The sequence below is a fragment of the Protopterus annectens genome, chromosome 9.part0, assembly GCF_019279795.1.
Source record: "Protopterus annectens isolate FY-2018-M chromosome 9.part0, PAN1.0, whole genome shotgun sequence".
Lineage (NCBI taxonomy): Eukaryota > Metazoa > Chordata > Ceratodontiformes > Protopteridae > Protopterus > Protopterus annectens.
The window spans coordinates 676,575,326-676,597,182 of record NC_056743.1 but is presented as its reverse complement, the minus strand read 5'-3'; the positions used below and the strand labels follow the sequence as shown (position 1 = coordinate 676,597,182).

The window sequence follows — 21,857 nt, the reverse complement described above, 5'->3', positions numbered from 1 at the left end:
CCGAAAGGGGCGTTGTACTCTTATGGGCCATGTAAGGGAAGAATACAGGTATGTTATGACCTCCTTGTACCTGGATGAGATACCCTTACGTATAAGGTGGCCATGTAGAAGGCTTTCCATACAATGGAAGCAACATGGTGGTCAAAAGTCAGGTTGCTATCAACCTAGGTGCCCAAATCCCTCACAACTGATTGAGTGCTTAGGACATTGCTATTAATGTGATAATTTGTGGGGACGGCACTCTCCCCAAAGGGAATGATGATGCATTTTTTGGTGTTTAGTTTGAGGGCATGTTTCTGTCACCAGTCATTTGTCTGAGTGAGACCCTCTTGGAGGATGTCCACATCACTAGGGGAATTGATGACAGCACTTAGCTTACAATCATCTGCAAACTTGGTCAGCCATAACCCACTGGTTTTGGGCTGCACCTCAGAAAAGTATATTCAAATAACAGAGGCCCCAAGACATAATCTTGGGTTACGCCCCTTGTTACTGGTCTACTGCTTAAGGTGGCTTCCCCTATTTTGACTATGTGGGTTCCATCAGTGAGCCACTTTTGATATTTGTGAGAGTTTATCTATTACACCCGAGTGGGGAGTAGTGTCAAAGGCTTTGGCCAGGTCAAGGTAGGTGGTGTGCACCATCTTTCCCTCATCCATGACTCGGGCAACTGTCTCAAAGAAGTGAACCAAATTTAGCAGACATGACTTCACTTTGATGAAGCCAAACTGTGTGGGATCAAGTGTTTGGAGGTTGCCAATGTCCTTGTTAATGAGCTCCATGATAATCCATTCCATGGCCGTGCAGATCAGCCTAGTTAGGCTGATGGGTCTATAATTTCCCGGATTGGTGGACGCTCGACCTTTGTGTAAAGGGATGACAGTGACTCTCTTCCACTCAGCTGGGATGAAGCCAGTAGCCAGGCTTTGGTTGAATAGGGTGCCTAATTGTGCTGCAAGTTCCTGCCTGAGTTCACGTAGGATGCAGCCTGGGATATTATCGGGTCCCATGGAGGCTGTATTTTTTGCCTTTGAGAGAGCAGTGATGGCCTCTTCCCTAGATATAAGGGGAAGGGGGCAGGTACTGGGGATGTCCTGACTTACTGATGGAGGGACAGAGGTGTAAAGTTTTTGCTGAATCTGTCAGCCAGAAAGTTTGTTATATCTACGGCATTTGTATATGTGTTGTCTTTGACCACCAATTCGGAACAGATCTAGGTGCTTCCTTTGAGGTTGTGGACATATGTGAAGAAGGCCTTATGATTGTCTCTAGTAGATGTGATAATTTCGACTCAGTTTGCTTTGGAGGATTTCTCTAGTGCTCTTATTTGCTTGTTCAGTCTAAGGAGACATTGCTTCCAATTGAGCACCTGCTCCTTCTTGGTCTTGGATAGGAATTTTTTCCTTTTGTTATAGAGTTTATTTATTGCAGATGTCCACCAAACAGGTTTTCTCTTCCTTGCAGAGGATGATGTAGTCCTGTTGGGCATTCATGATTCCATGCATCTATATAAATACTCGTATAGTGCTTTGGTGTAGTTTTGGATATTTGTGCCAGTTTCTACAGAGGGGAGGAGGCTGTGAAGCTGTTTATACCATACCTCAGGAGGCTTTAATTAGCTTTGGAGACATTTTTATGTGTGATCCTAGCTAGAGGGGGGTTGGGAGAGATGGTAACTTTGCAAGTGACCAGTTTGTGGTTGGATCTTACCAGGGAGGATGATACTATAGGGATGCTGCAGTGGTTACTCATGTTGGTTAATACCAAGTCCAAGATATTATCACCCCTTGTGGGACTATCGAGTAGCCATTCCAAGACATTTACATTGACAAAAATCAAGGAATCTCTGGGCATTTGTGTTCTGGCATGAGTAGTTCTTCTAGTTTATGTTTGGGAAGTTAAATTCACCCAGGATCAGGGTAAAGGGTTGAATCTTGATGGATTCGAACAGATCCAAATGGGCAGATTGGGCATCTTGAGTCAGATTTGGGGGCTGGTAGCTAGCTATGATTTGAATAGGGGTGTTGTCAATGGTTAATTGCACCTGGAGTGTCTTCTGTGCATCGTACTGTTTGACTAGCCTGGAGGTGTGTATGTCTTTAATGTATATTGAAACTCCACCTTCTTTGGCTTTACTGCCCAGAGTTTGGGGACTTGAATGTATGATAGGATGAGTAACCAGGTAAGGCTGGTGTGCTGTCTGCAGCTTTGAATCAGACTTCTGTGACTGCACAGATGTCAGCATTTTCCAGGGTTAGGAATGCTTGCAATGTGTGCAGTTTCATGTTTAGACTCCTAGTGTTTAGCAGCATGACCTTTAATTTGTGTTCTGTTGAAATTTTTATGTTGGTAGTTTTAACCTCATCACTTTTCCTAAAAAAGGCACTATAGGGGAGGCAAGAGCCTTTACCAGAAGGCTGAAGCCCAGGTGAGATAGATGCAGGCCATCTCTGGCAAAGCATCGTGGTCTGTCAATCATATCTTTCTAGGCTGTCAGGTACTGGATCCTCCTGGAATGACACCAGAAACTAAGCCAGTTGTTAAAGTCAATCATTTTCTGTTTGTAATTGAGGCATCATTCTGGGTGACAAACCCACTTAGTTCCTTACTTAAATACACCATATTCTTTCTTTTGAGGTTAATCCCAAAATCTCAGCATATTGTAATTATTAAGAAAGGCAAGTTAACCTCTGGCTGACTGATTTCCTGCCCCAACATGAGTAAGCATGCATAGAATAGCACTCAGAAGATATAATTAACACCAGCAAAACCAAGAAAACGAATCCAGGAAAGGAACACTGAACCAGAATAAATCGACACTTGAAATTCAGCAGATAAATAAAACAAGCGCTTTCACTCTGTAAATACCGAGCTCTCTCAAGTTGAATAGAATGCATAGCATTCTGTGCATAGAATAGCACCTTGAATCTCCACTGAAAATAGATCATGGGCCTTTTGGGAGTAACCTGGTCAGTAAAACTACTATAAATTGGCTAAGAATTATTTAATTTCTACCACTTTATTGATACATCTCCTTAATGTGAACAGATTGTTTCATTTGCAAATGCCTGTCACCAATCTTTTTTACCTAATACTGGGTAGCTGATAAACTATTAAAATGTCATATTTCATTTTTTATTGAAGTATGACATTATTTAATGAATTTCCATTTATGGTGTTTGTTTATGGTGGAGATCCAAGTCAACTACATTGAAAGCTTCATTATTTGACTTGATTGCTTGCGTACTTGCTCTTCCAACTGTCCTCTTGTCTTTGTTGGTAAGTACAAGCTAACTATGTAGTCAGTGTAGTCCTTTCCAGTAATGTCTTTATCTAAAATGGTGATTTCCTTCCATATTACCGCTTTTTGTTCTTTTTCCTGGTCTTTGTTTTAAATACAAGCTTTCATATGAGTGTTAGTATTTATAGTAATCGTTGTGAATTTTTTACTACTTATAGTCATCCCAGTGGATTAGGAGCATCTTTTTACCACTTTGCAGGGCTATATCAGCCTCCTATTATTTCTGTGTAATGAGAAGAAAGGTTTGTGATATTCAGCATTTTGTACGAGTAATACTAAGGGTGTTGAGGTTCCTTAGGGCAAGGTATGCATTTTCATTTATAGTAACGCTTGGATGATAAAGATATTAGTATGTTGAGTTAATATTTCTCATTTTCTTGCTGAGGCAATTTGTTAGTGTCTTCTAAAGAGCATAGTGGCCCTTTTCCTGGAATGCTTCCTTTGTCATTAAGGAAGCTGCTTTATTTCTTCTGTGAATAAGGTACAGAAAGCTTGTCATTCTGATGATGAGGGGGGAGGATTATACACTGACCGAAACTGGGTAGGACCTAATTCATGATAGTCCATACACATCACCAGTCTAATGGTAGACCATCATCATCATCATCATCTCCAGGTTGTTCATATGCCAGACTGCAGGTTAAGTTTGCTGACTTTTGTAAGATTGCATACATTCCACAGACCCAATGAAAGCTAATGGACACAGTTGGGGATACAAATTGAAGATCAGACTGACAGAACATCAAGGACATTTTGAATAAATACCTAAATTACCAGGACCATTCTTTTCAGTATGCATGATTTTTTTTTTCTGTAATCCATTGTGCAAACATGACTGTCAGAAAGCTATTCTGTGAGTAACTCTGAATCTTTATGCACTGTTCACAGCTGATATAAATTATTGAATGTTAATGTACCCAGTCCATATGTTATTGTTTCTACATCTGACATCACATCTCCATTTGAAAAAGGATTTATTTTTATGGTGTACATGGTTGTGGCCTAAAAGGATAGGGGAGGGTTGTGGTTCATCTGTTTGTTGCTTCTCACTTGTCTTTGTGTGCTCTTATGGTCTGTTCCCCTTAGGTGCTGCACATGGTACAATTGCTGAAGCGAGGCATTGGTGTTCACCACAGTGGAATCCTGCCAATCCTGAAGGAGGTTATCGAGATGCTTTTCACCAGGGGGTTAGTAAAGGTATATAGTTTTAAATTATTATATTTAAGTTTATTTCAATATGCCTTATGGCAGTGGTGAATGTATAGCTTGGAAGTAGCCAAATGACCACATGAAAGTGGTAGCAAAATTCCTTTGCTGCTTCATGCTCTGCAGTATGTAGTCTGTTGAATTAGTGTGCATGATTGTGTGTGTCAGGAATCAGGTCTGTATAGATTTACTTTTGCTCTATGCCATTCTCAATAAGTGTAAGTTTATTTTATTTGTTGGTATTTGTTTATGAAGAATATCTGTCCGTCTGGACAAAAGAAAATAGCCGATACCCAGAGAGAAAAGCTCCAGCAGCATGAAAATTGACATAGTGAATAGCTCATCATTGCAAACAATAACAGTTTATGTAATAAGTAAAAAAATCAAAGAAAGCATTAGAGAAACCGTTACAGACAGGGAAGTACAGGTGAAGCTTTTTGGTATATTTTTGAATTTCGGGCATTTTAAAATTTTGCTTGCACTGAGAGGTTTTCTGTACAGATATGTGTAGAATCAACATAGGTTTATATATTTACAGTATTATTTATAGTTTGCACAGTATGTACATTATGGTAGAGAAACGGTTTCATTGGACATTTCAAAAAGTTAACTTTACGAAGAGTTGAAGCTTGAAGATGTTAAACAGGATGTCTAGCTAAGTGTTAGTTAGGTATTAGAATATTTTAACCAGGAGATGTACAGGAGCAAGTCTAGGAGTTTAGTAGAAGTTCTTTTGGTTTGGTTTTGAATGAGTGTAGGTTTAGGGTTTGCCTTAAATTTAGTGGAATAGTGTTTCAGATTCTGGATATGCAGTTTGAATGTATAGGGTATCTCCAGAAAACATTGTTTTATTTTTTTGGGCAGCTAGGAATTATTTGTTTTTGGACTGATGTGATCCATCAGATAAATAGTATTGGGCTAAGCTTTGAAAGCTTGGACATCTGTCAGGATCGTGGAGGTCAGGAGTCGTTAGCAGCTGGGAGTAGATGAGCTGATTATGTAAGTTAGGCTGTTGCAGCTTTTTCAGGGCTACACATAGTAGCCCAAACTAACATCCACATAACCTCTAGAAACTTCCTAACTAATATCCCCACTTTTGATAAACACCTATGATACATAGGGACACAGGTCGGGTTGCTCATCTAGGCTTTTAAAGGCCATTGGTCATTAGCCTAGTATATACCTGTGAACGTGTATGATTTGGTGTGTTTGAGGTGAATTTGGCAACTTTATTGTGACATTGTTCAAGCTTACATTTTATGCCATTTTTCATGTTTGTCAGTATGGAGGAGGCATACACAGGGGTTGGGAGATGGTTTGTTAATGCTAGTTTTCTGTTTTAGGTGTCAGGTACTGTTTAGCTCTGTATAAGGAGCCAAGTTTTTGGTGTTTTTTTTTTTTTTTTTTTTACTGCCTGTTGGATGTGTACATTGAATCTCATGTTATCATCTATTGTGGCTCCTAGTAGTTTAGTGTGAGAAACAAAGTCAGTTTTGGTACCGTTAAGTGAGGAGACAAAGAAATTGGGCTTATTTGCATTATGAGTTTTTGCGTTGAAGAGTAGTAGTTTTGTTTTTTGTTTGTTTTGGTGTTCATCTAGATGGTGGGAGTTTAATGAAGACTCAGTGGATGTAAATTATTTTTGAGTAAGTTTTTAGAGATTTGTAATGCATAGACTAGTGCTGAATCATTGGTATATTGTATCATTATTCATTGATCTGATGCTTTTGTGTAGGTTGTTAATGAAAATATTAAATCATAGTGGTTCTTGGATTTAACCTTTAGAGATACTGTTACTGAGAGGAAAGAAAAGCATTCACTTAACCATTTTATAGCCTGTTGCCTATTTGACAAGTAACAATGTAACCAGCCAATTTTGGTACTACAGTGGAAAATGGATAGCATTCTTTAGAAAAGTTTTTCATGGGAGATTGTATCAAATGCTTTTGATAGGTCTAGGAAGAGGGAGGTGACACTGACTGTTTGTTTCTGCCATTAAGTTTATTTATAAAGCTGAGTAGTACTTTATTTGTACTGTGATGAAGGAGGTAGTTTTTAGTTAGGTTGTTCAGGAGATGAGATTTAATACATATTTCAAGAATTCTGAGGGTCTATATTAAATAGGACCTGCTGGAGAGATAGGTATGTATCCCAGAGACTACCCCATCTATGGAACAGTGTAATAAGTACTAGGCTTATGAGCATCTGAGCTTGCTATAATCAAGGTAGTTAGTGGAGTGGAAAGAATGGTAGTGGTTGGATGGGGTGGGTGATATTAGAGTGGGAGTTGCAAGGGCATAGCTAGCATGTTTTTAGGTGCGGTTTTAGTAAAGTTTTGAAGTGGGTGCATGATGGTATGGAGGTAATTGTGGGTGGGAGGGAGTTCCATAATTTGGCTATGGTGCAAGAGAATAGTGGTTCACCAGCAGAGTTACTGGCTTTAGTGATCTGCAAGTGATTTTTGTTGCTGGATCTTAGTAGTCTGGTGGTGCAATAGGGTTGGAGTAGATTCTGGAGGGATAAGACATTTTAGTGGATGGTTTACTAGTGTGTGAGCGAGTGAGAGTTGATACCATTGAAGAAAGTGAGGGAGTTCAAGCCAGCCCAATTCAGCAAGTGAGAGACAGTGGTGACTACGGTAGGATGCCCCTGTGGCGAATTTGGTGATTTTGTTGTAGCAGGTCTCTAGCTTGTTTAGATCGCATTGCCTTAGGTTGGTATATATTGGAGAGGCATAAAGTAGGGTGGAGATAAGGTGGGAATTTGCTATTGAAATCTTTGCTGCTTTGGTGAGAAGTTGCTTATTTCTGTATAATGCTCCTAGTTTTTTGTGGACTTTTTTTATGGTTATGGATATGTGAATGTCAAATTTTAGTTTATTGCCTATTTCCACTCCAAGCAATTTGGTGTGTTCAGTTGGGTATATAGTGGTGTTGTCTTTTGCTGTGATGTTAAAGTGAGAGTTGTTTTGAGTATGTTTGGTAGGTTGGAAGATGAGTTGCATAGACCATCCACTTTGGGCATTTACTGTAGTGGACCATATCCTCAAGATAGGAGAACACAGATCACAGACTCTCTGCACCATGGCAAACCTATCCACTCCACATAAACATATGTCTGAAGGTGATTCTTCTGTGTTGATTAAGGCCACCAAATGAGCATGGGCATTTGCAAGTGGTAAGTAGTTTGAATATCTGCCCTACTCCAACCTACATCAGGAACATATTCTAACAGTGGGAGGGGTATATGTTCATAGGTAGGTACTAGGCTATCAGCTCAAGGGCCTACGTAAGCCTAGCCAACAAGGTTCCCTGGCTTATGCCACCCAAGAAAGTTATTTTCCTGTGCCACTGTTGAGCAGAGGCACAAAGTGATCCCTGGGGTGTATTTCCTATTCCCCATCCACTCATCAAGATTTTTCTTGAAGAGTGCTAATGAAGAACTTTGCTTGACATAGATGGGTAGCCTGTTCCAGAGTATGGGAAGTTTCTGGGACAGGAATCTTTCCCTCTAGCATGTCCTGTTTATTGTGGTGACAAGGTTTAGGTCCCTAGAGCATGTAGCTCGGAGGGATTGGGATTTCTTTAGGTGTAGAATGTCCAACAGCTCTGGGTTTGACATAGCCTTATATGTTAGGCAGAGATCACCTCGGAGTAGGCAATATGCTACGGAGTAAAGCTGGAGTTTTTTGAGACGCTCAATGTAGGGCATTTGTTTGAGGCCAGTAATCCTTTTTGTGAGGTACTTCTGTGGCCTTTCCAGCTGCTGCAGATGTCTTGTGAGGTACATTCCAAAAGGGGTGTTGTACTCTATAATGGGTCTAATGAGTGTCGAGTAGAGAGGAACAATAACCTCTTTTTTTCCTGGATGAGAACCCTTTTATGATGTGTGCCACATAGAAGGACTTCCTGACTACTGTGGCAATGTGACTATCAAAGGAGAGACTACTGTCCACCTGGGTCCCAAGGTCTCTTATCACACATTCAGTGTTAAGTAGATTGCTGCCTATGTGGTAGTTCATGGGTACAGAGTTTTTACCAGAGGGGATGACACTGCACTTTTTGGCATTGAGCTTGAGGCCATTGCTCTGACACCAGGCATCTGTCTCAGCGAGGCCCTTCTGTAGGATGTCCACATCATTTGGGGACTTGACTATGGCTCCTAATTTGCAGTCATCTGCGAACTTCATTAGCCAGAGGCCTTCTGTGTTAGCCTGTACTTCGGAGAAGTAGATGATAAACAGGAGAGGTCCCAGGACGGAACCCTGTGGTACTCCACTTGTCACTGCTTTGAGGTCAGATTTGGTGTCTGCAACTTTTACAGTGTGGGTTCTGTCAGTGAGACAGTTGGCAACCCATCTTGTGACGTAGGGATTTATACCTAGTTTAGTGAGTTTAGCTATAATTCCAGAATGAGGGATGGTGTTGAAAGCCTTGGCGAGGTCAAGATAGGCTGTGTGAACCATCTTACCCTCATCTACGGCTTTGGTGACTGCCTCAAAGAAGTCGATCAGGTTCAGGAGGCATGATCTGCCTTTCACAATCCCAAACTGGGTGGGATCCAGAGGTTTGGATGTGCCCCTGCCATAAAGCCCATCAATCCTGGGTCAATAAGTTACTAGGCTGTCTGGTATCCAGTTGCTCAGCTTGGGTTACCTGGGATAGCTTTGTTGAGTGAAAACTGGACATAAAAGTAGTCAACCCCCCAAACATGAACTAAGAATTGCCACACTTGTGTAGGTTCACTGACAGGATGGAGCTTGGAAGTGAATGACATGATGGTAAGGAGGAGGCTGGACATCCTATGTATCCAGGAGACAAGATGAAAGAGCAGGGCAACAAAGCCATTAGTATGAGATCCAGAGTCTACTTCTCAGGAAGATGACAGGCAAGAAACAGTGTGGGAGTTGTAGTGAGGGAGAGGATTCAGAAGGCTGTGAGGGATGTCATCAAAATTAGTGACAGACTCATGGCAATCAGACTGCACTGTAATGATAGGTCACTATTCATACTGTCAGCCTGTGTCCCTCAGTGTGCATACAAACAGCAGAACTGATGTCGTCAGTCTTTATTTATTCCTTGATGTGTGGGTTCAGTTTTGAAATCAGAACCTACTCGGCCATACTACTCCTGCGAAGACCAAAAACTCTTGAGCTTTGTCCCTACCCAGAATGCTCCTCTCCATTTTACCTCAGATCTCATTTGCCGCTTCCACTGTCAGATACGTCCTTAAAGCTCTTGAGCTAAGTATATTTATACTTTAAAATTTCTCTACTTATTTAATGATTATAGTACCTTTTTCACTCCATTAGTTTTTCAAGTTCCTACCTATATATTTTCTTTTTCGCTACTCTCCTTTCTGCTGTTACAGTTCAGTGTAATCTTTGCTACTGTAGTTGGCAGACTTTATTTGAATTTCCTGCTTTCCAGCTTTAAAAAAAAAAAAACTTCTTGTATACCTTTGGTATTCTTTATCTACCATTGCTGGTAGCACTTCAGTATAAAACTCTTACCTTCTAACACTTTTCATTACCTTTACTGTGGGTTTGTTTTGTACCTTTGCTTATTCTGAGCCTACCATTTCTGGTAGCACTTTACTATAATTTTTCTCTCTCAAGCTTCCAATTGTTCTTGTGTGTTCGTTTTCTCTCCTGTAGGTATTGTAAAAGGCACATTTGGCTTCAAAAAGTGTCACAAGTGTGACAGAAAAATGCCCAACTCTGATGGTCATTCATTATGTGTATATTGCTTAGGCTCATTATATTTACAAGAAAACTGTTCAATCTGCCATGGATTTAGTCACCAAGCCTTAGTATAAAGAAAAAATAAATTACTTCTGAAAAGCATGCTTAAGTCTTCTTTTGAGGAGGCCTTATCTGGTTTCAAATGTAAGACAGACCCTTATAGGTTCATAGGTAGGTACTAGGGTATCTGCCCGAAGGCATTTATAAGCCTAGCCGGAATGTGTTGGCCTTCGCCACCCCTTTAGATTAGTTCCCTGTGCCTCTGTCCAGCAGAGCCATTGAAGTGATCCCTGGGGTAAACTTTCTGTTTCCCATCCACTCATCAAGTGTGTCAACGCCTTCTTCCTCCTCATCATCCAGAACCAATAACCATAAAAATAGAAGTCACATGGCACTGACTTCCCCTTTAGCACCAGTGACTAAGAAACCTAAAATGTCGGTTCCAGAAAAAACTATGGAACCAAAAGCTTTGGCTCCAAGATCACCTGCATCTTCAACACTACAGAAAATGGACAAGACTTCTGAACCGACAAGCTTGGTTCCATCTTTCATCCCGGCACAGACACCGTTGTTTCCAACAATAATTCTTGAAGAACCAGAATTGTCTCTTCCTAGAATGGTCTGTTCTCTATCTATCGATTTCTTTGTGGGACAAATTCCTAGATCTTTTCTGGAGAGACCAAAATCGCCATCCACCCAGTCAGTTCACTCCACCAACAGTGTATCAGGATCAGATGTGCTGAGGTTAGTGGATCATCTCCTTGTGGCGGGAGGATTGGCTTCTGTGTTCTCTGTTCCAACTTCCTCCATTTCTGGAATTCCTTCTCCATGGCTCCACCGGATCTTACTCCTCTGACCCCATCTATAGCTTTAGAGACTCAGGCTCCAATCCCTCAAGCACCAACTGTCTTGGCACTTGCTGTATCTTTTTCTCCAGGCCCGACTACTACCCTGAGTTCTTCATTCCTCTCAGAACTGGAGAATTCCTGAGGTGGGGTCTTTGCTGTCGGCTCCGAGGGGCAGTTTTTGACTGCAGTTTTTTTGGAGCCATCCCTGCACCTCAGGGCCTCAGCATGCATGAGCTCCACTCTAGCTTTGGCGTTGGGGGAAGACTCCTCTGAGCATGGCGTGACCACGGTTCCAAGGCAGTCATTCTTGGTTCCGGCCAACATTCCTTCTTTGGGTGTATCTGTCTTCCAGGCAATGAAGAGGGCTTTGTCCTCAGTGGGCACCCAGTCATCTGCTCCCCAATTGGAGTTGATCCCTGACCCTTCCTCTTGCTATGACTCTGAAATTGCCTCTGCATCGGGACAGAGACTGCCAAAACTGCAGGACACACCTGTTCAGGTTCTATCCTCTTCTTCAGTGGGAAAATCTGAAGAAGTATCAGAAGTTCCTCAGAAGAGAAAGTGCAAGAGGAAGCACTTGGATTCCCCAGAGGAATCTGTCATTGAGGGGAGTAACTACTATTAAGAGGAAGGTTCTCCTAGGTCACCCCTGATGATGTCTCCTTTGGAGACATTCTTGAGATCCTTAAACAGAGGGGTGGCCAGAAGTCCCAACATTCTTTTCTGAAGGAGTCAGTGTACCTGCAAGCTTTTGGCTCTCTCCCATCTACTTGTTGGGTAACTCCACCTCCAGATGACCTCTTCAAGTTGATCGAGCAGCAGGCGTGGAAGGTACCAGATTCCAAAGAGCCGATCCCTAAGAGGCCAGATAAAATTCTGTCAGCTTCTGAAGATTCAGTTTGGAGGTAAAGGGTTAGCAGTAGATGCCTTGGTTGTTGTGGCAGCCACAAAGGAAGAACTGTCTGAAGAGAGTTCCACTTTCCATCTCCCCATTTGAGAGTCTGAGGAGATGGATAGGTTTGAGAAGCAGATAGATGCTTCATCAACCTTTGCCTTATGGTCTTTGAATTTTATAGCACACTTCACAAGACTCCAAAGGAATCTGATTAAGGAGTTATCCAATACCCTTGTAGGAGCCATATCTGAAGAAGTCTAAGATGAGGTTGCTTCTCAGTTGGCCACCCTCGAGTCCATATCCAACTCATCCATGAGGCTTGTAGCACATACAGCCGAGGGGATGACCAGAGCAGCAGGTTCCGGTGCGGCCATAAGGAGACATGCTTGGATGCACTTATACAAATTTGTGGAGCCATGCAAGTTTTTTATTCATCAATGCGCCTTTTGACTGATCTTTCCTTTTGTCACAAACGTTCGAGAGACCTTGTCCAGGTGTGAGAAAGATGGGTAGACCCTTTCTGCAGAAGGCATACGTTTCTCTACTTCCCAGTGTCCTTCTCCAGGAACGAGAGGAATGGAAAATGTGATTCCAAAAATCCCAAGTGCCTTTTCAGGGCACACATGGTAGCAGCTCTCCCAGGGGCAGAGGGGAGAGCTTTAACAGAAGGTACCACCCATGCGGCAAAGGTGGCCTGCAAAAGCAGCTTTCTATAGATTCTTTCCCTGCCAGATCCTACCTAGTCGCTCCTGAAAGGAGGACCGATTGCTTGCCTCTGGAAGCAGTCAGGGGACTATTATCCTTGTACCAACACACCTGGCTACAGATAACTACAGATGTTTGGGTGTAAAGGATTATCACCAGAGGATACACCATTCCCTCCCACTTCCACCCTAAGAAATTCAAAAGAATCCCCAATGTGTCACCCAGTAAGTGAGAACCAGCAGTTCAAGAAATAAAAAAACTGCTAGAAAAAAGCGTCATCCAACAGGTCCCTCTGGCAAGAAAGAATGCAGAATTTACTCAAGATTCTTTTTGGTGTCAAAGAAGACAGGGGACTGGAGACCAATTTTGGATCTCAGTGTTACTGACAAACAAAATTTCAGATGGTCACAGTTCAGTCCATCCTTCCTGTTTTAGGAAAAGACAATTGGATCTGGTCAGTCGATCTCCAGGATGCATATTGCCATATCATGATGGACAAGTGCTCCAGGAGATTCCTCTGCTTCTGGCTGGGAGCCAGTCACTACCAATTCAGAGTCCTCCCCTTTGGCCTCAACACAGCCCCCAGGGTGTTCACCAAATGCATGGCAGTCGTAGTGCTCACTTGAGACTAGAGAGACACCGAGTGTTTCCTTCTTTGAACGACTGGCTCATCACTGCTCCCACCAAGCATCTCTTAAGAAAAATCAAGGGAGTATGTCCTTCAGACTTGTGCTTAGCTGGGGATCACAATAAACTACAAGAATTCTCAATTGGTCCCGATGCAAAATTTGAAATTTATAGGGGCAAATTTAAATACAAACACTTGCATAGCTTCTCTTACCTTCTTCCATCTAGAAAAGATCAGACTTCAAGTCAGGAAAATTATCAGCAACAAGACAGTATTTATTTATTTTACATTTGTTGACCGGGATAGTCCAACTGGATATATGTCCATTTTCACCAGAGGCCCTGGGAGAAAAGCTCCAAGGTAGTAGTACACATTGAACATTTAGTAAATGCTAATTTCAAGCAGATTACAGTCATGAACAATGCCAGCGTTTAGCACACACAGTACTAACTTATTATAAAACACTTTACAAAACATAACATTATTTTCAAAGTTATACATACATAACATTACATTCAGGTTTAAGACACATTGAGCAGCAGTTATACAATTGACCCTTCCTGAAATGGTGTGGTAGAAAAAAGTTAGAAATAGTTGAAGGTAAGGCACCTTTGTAATAGAGAGGTCACTAGTCGAGGTTAGTGCAAGAACATAACTAATGAGTTGTGAATTATTTCTTGAGTTTGTGTTTTAATTGAGTTAGTGATGGTTCTAGGGTCAAGTCAGCTGGGAGTCTGTTCAGTGTTTTTCCAACAGAGTTGGCAAACAGAGAGTCCCCAGCGGAGTAGTTGGATTTGTATGTTTGAAGTAGGAGTCTAGTGGAGCAGTAGCAGCACAATTGGTCCTGCAGCCCTTATGTTTTATGGCAGCAACCATTACTTTAGTACCTCTAGCAAGAGTCCAGATAAGGATTCTACAATGGCTTCTAGCAACCCAGTGGTCTGTTCTTCATCAGCCAGTGTTGCATCATACTTTGGTAACTAACCATTGCAAAAAGGATCTTCTCTGGTGGATCCACTCCAATGAGATTCTTGCAGGATGACCTTTCATCCCACCTCAGCTCAAAGCTGTAGTGACCACGGACAATTCCCAGATCGGGGGGAGGTGCATTTTTTGGGCAAGACAGTCCAAGGTACTTGGTCACTCATAAGAGGCCAGCTTGCATATCAGTGTCCTAGAGACGAGAGCAGTGCTGTTATCATTGGAGGCCTTTCAAGCTGTTCTCCCTCCAGGGACAAGTCCGATCCAGACAGGCAACATGTCACTGGTCTGGTATATCAAACAGGGAGGAACCAAGTCTTACCTCCTTTATCAAAAAGTGCCCAGAGTTTGGCAGTGAGCAACCTTTCAACCACTTTCTAACAACAACACACATCCTGGGGACTTCCAATGTGATAACAGACAAGCTGAGCAGATGAATTCTCATGCCTCATGAGTGGTCTCAATACAAAAGTGGCACAAATGGTATTTCACCTCTGGGGCCAGCCTTGCTGTGACCTCTTTGCATTGCCTCTAAACAACAAGTGCAGCAGCTACTTTGCCCTAGTCCTACCTCTGCGGGAGTTCCCGAGAGACGTTGTCCTTCATGATTGTTCCTTGGGACTTCTATACGCCTTTCCCACCGATTCCATTAATCCCTCAATTTTTGAAGAAAGCAATCAGGGTGAAGAGCAAAGTGATCCGCATTGCCCCATTCTGGTCTCGACAGATTTGGTTCCCCTTCCCCTGGCCTCATCTGATTCAGCAACCTTGGACTCTGGACCCAGCTCCAGATCTCCTATTCCATCCAGAGGGATTAGTTCATCTGAAACTTCAAAACCTAAAGGTCACAGCATGGCTTCTCTACTTCCATTGATCACCAAGGTATAACATTGTCTTCTCCAGTCCATAAGATTATTTTGGCCTCTCTTAAACCCTCCACTGGAAAACTTTATTGTAGCAAATGGAAAAGATTTTCATGTTGGGCTCATGATAATGACGTAGACCCTTTCTCAGCTCCTATTACAACAATTTTAGAGTTTTAACCTTGCTTTTTGAAGGAGGGGCTTTGGCCTCTACTATCAGAATCCAACTAGTGGCTATTTGAGATTTTCACAATTTACAGGACACCCGATTAATGTCTTTAAACTCTGTAAGGCTTTTCTGAAAGGGACCTTGATGCTGAAGCCTCCTTATAAAGACCCATTTGTCCCATAGGATCTCAATTTGTTTCTTCAGACTTTAATATACCCTCCTTTTTAACCTGCAGCCATTTGTGAGCTAAAGTACTTGTCCTGGAAGACAGTTTTACTAATAGTTATTACCTGTGCTAGAAGAATTTTAGAGATCCAGGCACTATCTTGTAAACCTCCATATTTGATTTTTCACCCAGATGGGATTTCTTTAAGGACCAATCCATCTTTCTTACCAAAGATTGTTTTGGAGACAAATATTAACCAGACTATAAATTTACCAGTCTTCTTTCCAAAATTTTCAAACAAAGGTGAATACTGTCTTCATTTATTAGATGTCCATGGACAATTGCATTTTTAACTCAATAGAACAAGACTTATCAGAAAATCTAATCAGCTGTTTATTACTTTTTCTAGTACAAGAGTAGGTAGACAGGTATCCAAAGTTAAGCTTTCTAGATGGTTAAAAGACTGGATTTCCTTCGTATACACAAAGAAGAATATTAAATTACCTGGACCTGTTAAGCCACACTGTACCAGAGCAATAGCCACTTTAACAGTTTTTTACTCCAGGGCCTCCTTGGATGACATTTGTACAACAGCAATCTGGGCTATCCCACATACCTTTATAACTCATTACAAATTGGATCTGGCCTACAGGGGAAGAGCTTCCTTTGGTTTTGTGGTGCTCAGGAATATCCTTCCATGAGTCCACCCAAGGTAAAAAGTAGCTAGGGACTCTGTCCCACACTTCAAGGAATAAATGAAGATTGACAACATCAGATGAAGAAGTTATGTAGTCACCATAATGTTCCATCTGTGTTGTTGATCTTCATTTATTCTTGACTCCTCTCCCTCCATCCCCCGTCCTTTTTATATCTCTTGGTGGGATGAGCTGTGTCCTATTTCATACTTCTTTTTAACCATTCTATACCAGATATGGTCTCCAGAAAAGTAATCACAGGATAAATTATTCTGCCTGTCAATCAGCAAATTCGATCTGAGGTAAAATGGGGATGAGCATTATGGGTAGGGATAAAGCTCAAGAGTTTTGGTCCTCACGGGCTGTAGTACGGCCGAGTCAGTTCCAATTTCAGAACCGAACCCACATGTCAACAATAAATGAAGATGGACAACACAGATGGAATGTTATGGTGAGTACATAACTTCTTTTTGCAGGACCTACTAGATAAAGCAGTAGTGTTGGTGTTGATGATGGGTGACCTGAATGCAAATATTGGGACAGACAGAACAGGATATGAGGACTGTCTGGCTCCACATGGGTGTGGCAATAGGAATAAAGGAGAGGCCATTCTAGACTTCTGTCTGGCAAATGGCTTGATAGTAGCCAACACATGGTTCAGAAAAAGAGGCAGTCACAAGATCACATATAAGAGTAACCAACATGAAACTCTGGTCGACTTCCTTTTAGTAAGGAAAGGGCATTGGGGTAGAATCAGCTATTGCAAAGTTAACCCTAGTGAAACAGTTGGTCCACAGCATAAACCACTGGTTACAATAATCAGCTACATGCAGTAGTTAGATAAGGCTCTAAGGTCAACAGAGACTAGGCTGAAGACATGGAAGCTGACTGAAGAGAAAACACAACAGTTCAAGGAATTACTCAGGGCTCTAGCACCTCAAGAAGAAGCGGAAATAGGTGAAGTTGAAGAAGAATGATAGCACCTTAAAATGGCATGTGCGAGGACTATAGAACAGATGTGCAGCTGAGCCAGGTATGGAAATAAGGTACATAATGAAAGTCTAACGTGGAATGCTGAAATTCAGGAAGTCATCAAAAGAAAGAAGGAGAGCTGGAAAAAGTGGAAAATAGAAAAGACAGACCAGGTTAGGAAGGAATTCTGGTTGGCTAACAGAGGCTAAGAAAGGAGTTGCAGTAGCAAAGAACAAGGCATTAAAGGAAGTGTACAAACTTCTGGAAAGTGATTCAGCAGATGGCATAAAAAACTGTATCAGGTTGCAAGACAATGTCAGAAAGGTAAAGAAGATAGTCAGTCCACAGGACATCAAAGGCAGATGGAAGGAAATACTTCAAGCAGCTACTGATTGAAGAAAACTCCACAGATGCTGTACTGTCGCAGACACATCCTATGATGAGAGAAGAGAGGAGCCCACCATAGAAGACGTAAGAACAGCAGTAAGAAAAATTAAGTCAGGGAAACCAGCAGGCTTAGATGAGGTCACAGCAGATATGATAAAGAAAGGGGAGAAATGTCTCCTGAGGGTACTTGCAGTAGTATGGAGAGAAAGATGTATCCCAGATGACTGGAGAATAAGCATACTAGTGGCAGTGTTCAAAAACAAAGTAGACATTCAGGACTATGGGCAATACAGAGGTATCAAACTCCTGTCACACTGCATGAAAGTTCTGGAGAGGGTGATTAATAAATGAATATGCAGAGTAGTAGAAAGTAAGATGGAAGACGAGCAGTTCGGATTCAGATCAGGAAGCAGCACAACTGACCTGATGTTTGCAGTGAGACAACAGATAGTTGTGAAGAAGCTAGAGATGAGGGAAGAGTCCAAATGGGCATTCCTGGACTTGAAGAAAGCATATTACAAGGTACCAAGAAAGCTGATTTGAGCATTCCTGCAGTGGTTCAAAGTCCTAGAAACATTGGTAGAATTAATGCAAGCTATGTACAGGGACCAATGACTTAAGTAGTCACAGTGTTCAGTGTCACAGAGGGGCTTCCCAGTGGGAGTGTGTGTGTATCAGGGTTCAGCTCTGAGCCCATTGCTGTTCATACTAGTGATGGATTACATTAGCAAAGAGGTTGGAGGGGACAGATTAACAAAGTTGCCATATGCAGATGATGTGACATTACAGGCAGATTCTGAGCAAGGACTTCAGCAAAGGTTAGGGGAATGGAATACAAAACTGAAGGCATGTAGGATGAAACTGAATATAGATATGACAGTTGTAATGGCAGCAAATGGGGAAACTCAAAAGAAACTGAGATAAACAGGAAGATAGTGGAACAGGTTAACAGCTTCAAGTATGTGGGAGGGGTGGTTGTGGAAAAGGGAAGTCTGAATGAGGAGGTCAAAGCTAGAATCAGAGGGGATGCAGCCAACTGGCATAGAGTGTCAGGAGTAGTGTGTGACAGAAGAATGCCAAAGAAGCTGAAAAATAAGGTGTACAAAGCAGTGGTACGACCAGTAATACAGTGCTGTACAGTAAATATGAAAATAAACGTACAAACTGTTACCCAAAGGTCCTCACCAAGAAAGCCAAAATTAATCAGGAAAAAACAGCAAGATGGAACCACCACGGCTCTAAACTTTATTCACAGAGATAAAACAGGCTAAGCGCTTTCACGTGAACAACTCACGCTTCATCAGATCTTACAAAAGACAAACCACACAGTTTAAATACCAAAGTATCACCTCAATTAATTAAAATAGCTCACAACAATTAATCAATTTAGATGAAAACAAAATAAATTAAAGAGCTGCAAGACTTCAAATTGCAAGGCATAGGAACTGTCAAGCAGAAACCAATTACCGGTTTCCTTCTTAACCTAGTAACAAACTCATTTGTTCACTTAGCTATTTCAAGGACCATGCCTCCAGTGCAGGTTTTATGCTAACACAATTATTAAGCCCAGGATGAATATGGGCACATAGTCTCAGAATTCACTTCAGCTCTATGGACGCCAGATGATTAGTCAAGTTGTTAGGGGAATGGAATTCAAAACTGAAGGCATGTAGGATGAAACTGAATACAGATATGACAGTTCTAACGGCAGCAAATGGGGAAATCAAAAGAAACTGAGATAAACAGGAAGATAGTGGAACAGGTTAATAGCTTCAAGTATGTGGGAGGGGTGGTTGTGGAAAAGGGAAGTCTGAATGAGGAGGTCAAAGCTAGAATCAGAGGGGCTGAAGCCAACTGGCACAGAGTGTCAGGTGTAGCGTGTGACAGAAGAATGCCAAAGAAGCTGAAAAATAAGGTGTACAAACCAGTGGTATGACCAGTAATACAGTACTGTACAGTACTGAAACCTGGGCAATAATGGTAGAGCAGTTTTGGAAGCTAGAGGTGATGGAGATGAAGTGCCTGACACGGGTGGTAGGATTTACCTTGTTTCAAAAAATGTCAAAGAGAACAGATTTTGTTGGTTTGGGCACATGTACAGTAAAGCAGAAGGCAATCTGGTGAAGAAGATTTGGGGCAAATATGATGAAGGCAAGAGGAAACTAGGGCATGCAGCAAAGAGGTGGATGGATTGTGTGAGAGAAGACCTGTGACAGTCGGACATAAATGTCAAAGCAGGTAGGAGAGTGACATTGAATAGAGAGAGATGACAACAGTTGACATGACATCTCGACCCATGTAGAAAATAGGAAAAAGGGGGTTGATGATGATAATGATGATGTGGTTGAGTGAGTTTTCTAGGATATTTGGTATGCTGCTTGCAGAGGCATAGAAGGATTTGAGGTTGTAGGTTCATAGATAATTACTAGGCTAGCTGCCCTTGCATGCCATTTTAAGTCTAGTCGTGTTCCCTTTTTGTGCTTGAAATAACCTATCCATTTGGTTATAATGTGGCCTTACCCATCCCATGGTCAATAATTATATATTATCCCTAATGAGGATAGCTGAGATCATACCATAGATAGATAATGTGAGGAACCAGTGCATGGGATAAATCATTTTGGAGCTGCCTCTGTCCATTAGTAGTACAGGGGGACAGTCGTGGGGTACATTTTCTGTTTCCCATCCGCAGACCATAGTTGAGCTTAAAAATCAACCGGGATGAACTAAGTTTTATGTGGGTGGGGAGTCTGTTCCACAGCAGTAATATCTTCTGTGAAATATACCTGTCCATCCAAACCATTATGTCGATGTTGCAAAAGAGGTTTAGATCCCTAGACTGAGTATTATTAATACCATTTCACTTGCTGATGTGCAGTAAATCAGTAATGAGTCAGATTATTCCTTGTACATGGGTCCCCTCTTAGCAGTCTGCATGATACCAAGTACAGTGACAAGGCTTTGAGCTGATTTATGTAACACATGTTGTTTAGGCCTTGTATCCTTTTAGTAAGGTATCTCTCTGGCCGTTCCAGTTGTTGTATGTATCTGGACAGATACTTGCCAAAGGGGGCATTATGTTCAGAAACTGGTCTAATGAGGTTGAGTAAAAGGGGGGCAATGACCTCTCTTGATCTAGACACAATCCCTTTGTTTATAAGCTGATTAACAGAAGGAATTTCTTACAACAATAGGCACATGTTGGTCAAAAGTTAGGTCATTGTTCACATAAGTTCCCAAACCCTGAACAACTGGGTCCACCCTTAGGGAATTATTGTCAATATGGCACTTCCCTGGGGTAGATGATTTCCCAAAGGATACAGTAATGCATTTTTGGTATTTAGTTTCAGACCATGATTTTGACATTGGTTATTTATTTTGAGACAAACGTTCCTGCAAGATGGGTAAGTCATTTGGGGATTCAGTGACTGCTCTTAGCTTACAGTCATCTGCAGAATTAGTCAGTCATTATTATTGTGGAGGTTGGACTCTTGGGAGGGGTCATATTGTATTAGTTCTGACAAACATTTCTAAGATGCTTAAAGGCTAGCTGGTTTTGTGGTTAGCACATAGGACTCGGGCATTGTATCTTTGATTCATATGCCTTTGACACAGTCCCCCACTTGGGCATCATCGATAAGCTAACACAACTTGGCATAAATTCCAATCTCATCAGGTAGGTGGCCAACTGGCTCACCAACAGAACCCTCAAGGTCAAAATAGGCGCTTCCACCTCTGATAGCAGACCTGTCAGTAGTGGAGTTCCCCAGGGATCTGTCCTGAGACCTCTACTGCTTGGCATGTACTTCTCAGATGTCCAGGCAAAGACAAAAGGCCTGTGGCTGACCAAGTTTGCAGACGACTGTAAGTTGGGTGCTGTCATTGACTCACTAAATGATGTTAACATAGTGTAAGAGGGTCTCACAGCAACTAATGACTGGTGCCAAAGTCATGGCCTCAAGCTAAACACACAAAAAAAAAAATGCATCATCATACCATTCGGCAAAAACACAGCCCCTACTGATTACCAGATCAATGGAAACCCCCTCAGCACACCACCTGTGGTGGGAGACCTGGGTACTCAGGTTATTAACAACCTTACATTTGACCATCATGTAGTGGCAGTGGTCAGAAAAGCCTTTTACTCTTTTCATCTCATAAGTAAAGGGATTGCATCCAGAAAAAAGGAGGTTATTGCCTCTCTATACTCCTCCCTCATTAGACCAATAATTGAGTGTAACACCCCATTTGGTATGTACCTCTCCAACCATCTGCATCAACTGGAAAGGCCACAGTAA

The 21,857-nt window shown here is 41.8% G+C and overlaps 1 protein-coding gene across 1 annotated transcript in view; it reads left to right on the top strand.

Annotated features, from left to right (window-relative positions):
* SKIV2L (Ski2 like RNA helicase) overlaps nt 1-21,857 on the top strand; it is a 624,419-nt gene that overhangs the window by 332,540 nt on the left and 270,022 nt on the right. Inside the window, exon 17 of the mRNA XM_044083274.1 lies at nt 4,388-4,498. Coding sequence (XP_043939209.1) covers nt 4,388-4,498 — 111 coding nt within the window. The remainder of the gene's footprint in view (nt 1-4,387; nt 4,499-21,857) is intronic.